The sequence below is a fragment of the Haemaphysalis longicornis genome, unplaced genomic scaffold (assembly GCF_048455015.1).
Source record: "Haemaphysalis longicornis isolate Haplotype H1 unplaced genomic scaffold, Haemaphysalis longicornis Haplotype H1 scaffold_2, whole genome shotgun sequence".
Lineage (NCBI taxonomy): Eukaryota > Metazoa > Arthropoda > Arachnida > Ixodida > Ixodidae > Haemaphysalis > Haemaphysalis longicornis.
In genome coordinates this window covers 120,782,527-120,790,927 of record NW_027526295.1, presented here as the reverse complement: position 1 = coordinate 120,790,927, position 8,401 = coordinate 120,782,527, and the positions used below count along the sequence as shown (strand labels likewise).

The 8,401-nt window shown below is 46.1% G+C and overlaps 1 protein-coding gene across 1 annotated transcript in view; it reads left to right on the top strand.

Annotated features, from left to right (window-relative positions):
- Positions 1 to 263: 263 nt before the first annotated feature.
- The window catches only part of LOC144169168 (uncharacterized), a 35,541-nt gene continuing 27,403 nt past the window's right edge, over positions 264 to 8,401 (top strand). The window contains exon 1 of the mRNA XM_077698194.1: positions 264 to 511. Coding sequence (XP_077554320.1) covers positions 442 to 511 — 70 coding nt within the window. The 5' untranslated portion in view covers positions 264 to 441. The remainder of the gene's footprint in view (positions 512 to 8,401) is intronic.

Here is an 8,401-nt window from a genome sequence, read left to right as displayed (position 1 = left end):
CTGTCAGAACCTGCTGTAGGATTGATGTGACCGTTCTCATAGTCGAAAATAAACTCTCGGAGCTCTTGCCTGTAACACGGCTAGGGATTCTCATGTGTCTCTCCAAGTTTTTTTTGTTCGCGTTTCATTTTTGTATGACCGTACATACGTCTCTCAGGTCAGTGATAAAAAATAACGAAGGAGCGAAAATAAAACGCCGAGAATAAGGCTATACATCGCGTCGACTGCGAAAAACGTCAGTATAAAGTACGTGCGAGGTCGGGAAGTGCGCTGACCGCTGGCACATGCTTCAACGAATCCAGGCCATGGAGGTTCCACAAACCTTTGTTTTCGCTTTTTTCTGCGTAGCGCGTCACGGATCAGTTGAGCCTCAGAAGCCGAGTAAATAACAGCAGCCACTTTGCACTCATCACTCTAAAGGACGCTGTGGCGGCCTTCGTCATGACACTTGGCCGCATCGTTTTTTTCCTTACAGTCGTAGTTGTAAGCAGCGGTGAAGATGGGGACGCTGGTATGTACCAACACTTTTACTCTGGCTTGGGGTAGGGCAGAATGGCCCGGTATGGCGCTGTTGAGGGAGAATTTATATATCAATCTGTTATACCTTTCAAAGCCCCTTTTTGGTGTGCTGAAAGAATACTTAGCATGGATTTTGAAGCGTCATAGATATTTCCACCTGTGTCTTTTTCAAACTATTTCCGTTTAAAAGTCGTCATTGTGTTTGCTTAACTGCATAGTGCCTCCCAGGAGTTAGCGTTTCCTGGCTTTAATCTAGAAGCAGGCATTTCCGCTCCTTTTTCTAAACGCAACAATTTTCAATGTTGCTCCTCCGAGGATTGTTTCAATAGCAAAATATGGCTGTCAGCACTGACCGCAGATCACGTAAACTGCCTTATGGTGGACACTTACATGACGTCATTTTTTAGCTTGCCTTTACTACAGCCTCAACGTTTATTGATTCAGTGATGAGTTCAGTTTCCTAACAATTTTGGCAAATTCTCGATAACATGATGCCAAAAACTTAACTGATACTATATAACAGGACTTTATAGCCGGTCATTGTGGCGAACTACAGCAATGGATTGGTGGGCAGCGAACGGCTGCTAGGCTTAACAATGCATCAGACGTGTTGTGTTGTACACTTTTGTGAGCAGGAATAATGCTCATGAAGGTGTTATATTTACGTTTAAAAGTGAAGCTTACGCCGTCAATAACATTCGATAAATGGCTTGCACATTACGTAATCACAATCCTTTCTTGTGACCAATTTTCTGCTTTTTCAGCGCTCCCAAAAATACCAGCATGAAATAGGTTAGCAGCCTTTTCCATTGGAGTGGGTCACAAGCGTATTAGGTGTGATGTTCCCTGCGGGGAATTTTCTTTTTTTCGGGACATTTTCGGCTGTGATTTTGGCGAAAGAGAAAGGGGGGATTCTTTAATTTATGCATCATATTTTAGGAGTCTTGGAGTAAAAAATAAAAATAGTGTCAGCAAACCGGACCTCGCATCATTTATTACGTTGTTTCTTTTAAAAATTTCTCTTGACACTTCGTCGGATTTATGTTAGAATATTCGTAGCCGTGTTCTCGCAAGCCGCAAGCGACAGATTCCTATCCAGTTCATATAACAGGAGCGAGAACAGAGGAAAGAATGATCCAAGAGGAAGAGGTAGTAGAGCGTAAAGCGGTGGATCCTGAAAGGCTCATGCCTGATCGCACGTATTCCTGCGAACTATACAAAAATGTATTTCGGATGCGCCTTAGTCATTATGCTTTCAACAGGAGGTGGCGCCAGCAGTTCCGGCACTGAGCCAAAGTTAGCCAAATTACCAAACAATGTCTATTTCTTTTTCATGCAGTCAGTTTTGTAGTAAAGCTTTAGGAAGCGAAGCTAACATGCTGTTTGGTACAAAACGTGAAATGCCTAGTCAAATGGTTCCGTGCCTCAGGTGTAGTGGATATTCGTTCACGCTGAAACTGATTGTTTGAACGGCGTCTGCGTCCGGAAGGCTACGTAACGAAGACATAGGTGGCGCTGGGTAACGCCAACAACCAAACAGGAATCCGAGTAAACATCTATCAGCTGCAAAAAAGAATGCAAGAAAATCTGACCCAAATTCTTCGGAAATCTGTGGGAAAAATGCTCTGAGTGTGGAATTTCTGAACCTCGAAATAAGAATTTTTCTCCCCAGTGTGACACATCACTGCATGGCAGCTATGCTGATTTCACTGATAGACATGTATAGTTAAGGAGAATTCGTAACAATTATTTTAATTATCTTTTTTTGTGCGTCCTTATTTCTTTGGAAAGCTGTTGGAATATTTATTAATTATTCCAATTATTTATTGTTTATTTCGTATTACGCTTAGTGTTGCGGCTTGGCTTGACTGCGCCTACGGCGCCGCTCGCCGGGCGTCCGACAGTCAGTGGATCGTTTAGTTAAAATTGAGCCCCGACAGGTTTGTTTCCTCGAAGAGTGTGATTTTATTTTGCTAGTTTGCCGACCGTATCAAGCTTAGTGAAGCCGATAAAGTCGAAGTAGCTCCACACTAGCGCACATAAAACATTTATCCTCAACCTTAAAACTCGAAGCACTTTTTCGCAGGGTGAACTAGAAGAACTAGCACACCACACATTTGGGACCACTTCTGCTAGAAGGAACGCATTCGCTGGTGATTTGATATTATCAGGGCCAGGGGGAAGCTTACTGCTCAAGGGTTGTACAAGAAATTGAGCTGAACAGCTCGTAATGCTGCAATCCGAGAAATAAACAGCAAAGTATATGCCAAGGTAGGCCTTTGAGAAGTATATACCGCTATTCCTTCCACGTCTGGTTTGCTAGCATAGCTCAGCCCAGTAGCTTAGAGCACTATGCGGGTTGGAAACCCTGGGTGGGGGTTTTCTTTTAACTGGCCAACCGTCTGATGTATGTCCAGGCATCTTCGTCTTCTGGTAGGTACTACAGAAAGGAGACAGGCGAGCTCTGGAGGTGCGACAGAAACGTCTCCCAGTTGAGCGTCTCCGGTGGCGCGGAGGGCGTTCAGCAATCTGTGCGCCTCGACTTGTCATTCGTCACTTCATGGAACAACACTCCCGGTAGAATCACTGCTGTGAGGTTTATGCTTGCAATTTCTGAAGTAAAACATGGGAATAGCAGGAAATGGCGATTTCTGAATGGGCGTTCACAGGTAACGTCGGAACTCATGGACGTGTTGCACTGTAGCGAATCCGAAACTGGTTTGAACCCAGGAATAAACCACCACAACAACATTACGACGCATATGTCATGGCCAATAGTACTAAATCTCTCCCTAAAAAAATAACATTAACACACACCCAATTTAGTGTGCATCTACTTTAAAATCTTTGACTTCCTCCAATCACAATGCAGGACGAAAACGTGTCTCTGCTGTAGTCGTTGCGGGCGCCGTGAATGTCGTCTAGTATTTTTTCTTCTTTGAGGCTTTGTAAATGAAATACTGCTATATCGCCTGAATAAATGACCAAAAGTGTTTATTTTTTTCCGTGTATGCAATGCAAACAGGGACGAAACTTTGATTATTTCACTCCGGTGCTCATCTAATTGTACTCATTGGCGCCCTTACGAGGACAGCAGGTGCAAACGTTTTACCAAGAGGTCGTTTCCGGTCTGCTGGCTGCAATGAACAATGTCTATAGCAAAATCACTGCTTGCATCGCGTGTCTGTTTCACCAGTGTCATACGGCCATCGTTTCCTACTGCGGTGTTCAAGACGAAGTGACCTACCCACGTTGACAAAGCGTCTTCCCTGGAATTCCTCGCTTGTACAAAATAATGAGCGAATAACTCCCGATATCGCTTTGTGTTGCACGCCTCCGACAACAGCGTCTGTTGGAGTAGCTGCTGCGTTATCCTCTGCAGCACTTCGTCACGGCACGGATTTTTATCCGCGGCCGCAATATTTCTGAAGGCCATGACACAGAAAAGTGGCCGCGTAGGTCCCGTATACAACAGCGAAGCGAGACGTACCCAATTACACTGAGATCTTTTACAAAGGTGCACATAAGACTGGAAGAACTGGTTCGGCCGAGAGAAATTCAAATTTGGTTTGTTTCGTCAAGCCACAGGGTATAACGGCTAATGTGCATTGTGAACCATGCTGCTTGTTTCTCCGTGCGTGAATGGAGCAGGGCGCATCCTTTTCGTTTAGGCCCCTGAAGCGTTAATGTGAGCTTTCTTTATTTGGATAATGTATTAAGGTAATGTTGACATATTGATATTGTTAAGGAAAGTTTGTGAGACCATCGATCTCTGCTAAACAGTGGCAAACAATCGCAGCTTCCTTGTGTCTTTATGAGTGTGATAAGCCAATGAAAAATAATATACATTGTGGAGGAACAAAGTGTACAGGAGACTGCGCCTCCAGCACTCATTCTTGATCTTGCGTGCGGATGGCCGAGCGAAACTGTAAGCGGTAACAGCCTGCTACTGCCAATGCTGCCGATCATGATTCGTTTCTTGTGCCTGCGTGTCCGGGCGACAGACCACTAGTGGTGATGGGTTTAGATTAATTTTGACCCCCTAGAGGTCTTTAACGTGCGTCAAAATTTAGTCCAAACAGGCGCCACCGCTGTTCGCTTCCACCAGAAAATGCCGCCACCGCCCGCGTCAGGTATGGAACACGCGTCTTTGCCTCAGCAGCGCAACGCCTTAGCCACTGAGCCTGAGCCATTGTGGCGGTTACCTTTTGTTGGATTCTTACCAGAAATATGTAACGAAACAACCACGTTCACATAGCGTATACAGTTTCATAAGCTTTCTTATTATGCGTGCTTAAAATTTCATGGTAGGATGTATGTGTATTTCCTGGTAAGATTATGAATAGTTTAAACTCTATTGCACTGCTGAGCTAGTTGTTCCTGGTCGATTTATTCCAGCAAATATTTCCATCCGCTTTCTTAGCTCGCCTGGATTTTTACACTCATTGCCAATTTTCGTAATGTTGATCGTGAGGTCTGCCCATTGTCTGTAATCAGTATAATGTAATATCCCGAGATTAGCTTTCTATAAAGGGAACTAGAATGTATTTCGTGTGTTACTAGGGCGTTGATTGATTGTAGGGTTTAACGCGCCGACGCAACGCAGGCGATGAGGCGCGCCGTAGTGGAGGGCTCCGGATTGATTTTGACCGCCTGGGGATCTTTAACGTGCGCCGAAATCTCGTACAGACGGGTGTTTTTGGTTTTCGCCTCCATCAGAAAAGTCGTCGCCGCGGCCGGGAATCAAACCCGCGACCTCATGCTCAGCAGCGCAACGCATTAGCCACTGAGCCACCGCGGCGGGTGTTTCTAGGTCGTAGTCACAAATGCTTTCCTGTTACTCTGCTTCCTTTTATTGCGAAAATGTTCTGAGTGTTACCACCATTATTTACGAATATGAGCAAAAAAAGCAAACATTTGTTTTACAAACAGAAAAACCATATTTGATTGAACATATATATTATTCACAGATAGGAGAAAATAGGGCTTACAGCGAAACGAGCTCAGTTCATTTACATTAAAGTTTGGGTCTCCGAAAAAAGTCTGGATAAATAGACGAAAACATCAGCTCACAATGTACTCTCTATAGCGAGTTTCTTTTCTGCTTAACATTTAAGTGAACAATTCTGCGAACATCAGAGACTAAGCTCAGTTTGGAAGATATCGGGCGACACTAGCTTGTTTTTTTTTCGACACCTCACTTATGAATCATTTCTCGAGGCTATTTTTTGTATTTTTGATATTTCGCAGAGCTCAACCGGAAAGGTTTGATGCCGCGCAAAAAAAGAAAGGTCGCTGTATTTCTGCCCGTAGAGTACGGCGTAAATACAAGTAGATAACTTTATGCACAGAATCTAGTGAGACTGGAGGTAGACATAGAGCCTTGTCCTTATAATAGGGGCGTACGGCTCAAGTTTCCCCGCGCGCATGCAGCGCCGTTTCCTCCCCTGGCGGCCTTTTCTCCCATTTCATTGCCGCACACGGGGTGCGCTCTTCCGCAGATTCGCTTGGAGTACGCTGCTTGCTGCTTCGCCGTGATGAAAAATAGCGCGCCTAAGAGGAAAAGACAGGGCTCTAAATATTGTTGTGTAGATGGGTGCCACAACAGCGTCGCAAACACGAAGGGAAAAGAGCCCATCGTCAAGCTCTATTCGTTTCCCGGCAAGTGGTACGAGACAGACAGCCGTGACATCGGTGGGTGACTCTGGCCTTGTGTCCTTGGCACACGTGAGGGGTCCAGCTAGAAGAAAGAATTCCGGTCAGGTTAACAGTGGTCATTAAAGACAAACTTACACTATTAGCTCCATCCTAGTTTTTTTAATATACTTCGCACTGACCGAGCTTTATTACCTTTTAAGCGGCTATACAGGCATGAGAATTTCTGAATCACCTAGTTGAATAACTGGAACTTTTACTTAAACTGATTTATCCCTGTAACTTTTGGAGGAAGAACAAAGTTTTACACACTTCCTTTGTGTAGAGATGCTCTAGAAACATTCAGAAAGCTCTGTATGGAGAGTAAAAAGAAATACTTCGAGACGGCATTTTTTCTCAGCCCCTTGCAACTGCATAGAAATTGCGATTTCGGTGTTACTTTCACGAAGAATGCAACGCTGCTAGCATGAAACTAATCAGCTTACACTCGGTTTAACAGTAGAAATATGAGGAGGATAAGTTTTCAAGTTCACGAAAATAGGGTATGTCAAGAAAGCGGGTTCGGTTCCCGGCCGCGGCGGCCGCTTTTATGACGCAGGCGAAAAGCAAAAACGCCCGTGTGTTCGAGGTTTCGGCACACGTTAAAGATCCTCAGGTGGTCAAAATTAATCCGGAACACTGCACTACGGCGCGCCTCGTCGTCTGTGTAGCGTCGGCGCGTTAAACCTCATAATCAATCAATCACGAAACCACGGTGAAAAGAGGAATCGAGCGAATGCATTCCTAATCAAAATACCTAGGAACAGGTCCGCGATGGTCTTGTTCACGTCCCGCTTGGGTTTTTTCAACGGTTTTCCCCACTGCTGGGGTATGCTTGTGCAGGTATCGTCAGTTGCCTCATTCACGTAGGCGCACACAGCCGCGGCATGCTTACAGCGGCCGGTTATTCCCGCCTTGCAAGAGCACGTCCCGGATGCTGCGGACCGTGTGTGAGCGCAGATCTGCATGCGAAAAGTCAATTTAGTATCACCACCTTTGTGTACTTAGCCTCTGAGCGCGAATACATTCGACAAGAGCGGTAGAAAAAACACAAAAAAGAGAAAGAGCGTTTACCTTCAGACGCACATCGTAGACAACGTTGTCTTGCACTTGTGAAACGCACTTGGCGTTCAGCTGATGCTCGTCTGCTTGTATTATCTCCTCCACCGCGAACACGTTTCACGAGTAGCTTTCCTTTCTTCAGGGTCGCCTCCCTAAAAAATAGCTCACAGTTTTCGAGAGGAAGGAAGCCGCAGTAGAATGCCAACGTGTTAGTCGCCATTGAAAACCAGCAGCGGCCGCACGCCAGCTCGGTGCGCGTACGGCAATCTAGGGCGGATCTCCGCCGCGCGCAGCGCTGCTAGTATCGCTCCGGCGCGCCACCTGGCCCAGCCGTACGCCCCTGCCGGGTCATGGTGAGCAGCACCGCTATATCTTGACAAAAGTTGTCGGGGTACTGTGAAATAAGTGGATCGCTGCTGCTACAGATTGTGACACGCGCTTTCGACCAGCTGCGCTACTGAAGTGGCTGATGTTTAGATGCGGAGCATCTCATGCTCGGAGCTGTGTCCCTCCCTCCCTTGTCGTGGGCCGTCTGTACTCTACTGCGCATGCGCGGCTCGTCAGCCCCGTCAGTGTTTCGGAGGACGTCAGCGCAGTCCACTATAAAAAGAAACAGTTAGGCGGCGCCCGGTTTCGATCCCACGACTCTCTGGACGCAACGGGAGGTACGTGGTGCTCTTCCCATTGCGCTACAAACCGAGACGGGAGCATGTGCTACGACCGCACCTTATGTCCTTCACTCATTCAAACTACGTCAAGAAGCTACTGATACCACAAGGGCACGCGAAGCTGAACGTCAACGGAAACGACGAACTGAAAACTAATGGGAACTTCAGTCTAACTTCGCATACTACTCAGTGTTCTCCTACGGGAAGATGGTGTAATTTTTTTCCTTTCAAACCTCATTCGCCATCATGGGTTGCATGCACAGCTTCTTAATGACCGCGGATGCCACTTTCTATCAAGAGTTGCTGAAGGTAACCCCATCCCCATAGCTTGCTGCACCCAGTACAAGGTAACGACGGCTACTATCCGCAAAAAAATGCACTATCCGAACGTTTCAATTGTGCTTTGAGAGACATGCTCCTGTGTTGCATTTATGGCAATCATCGGGATTGCGACGCCA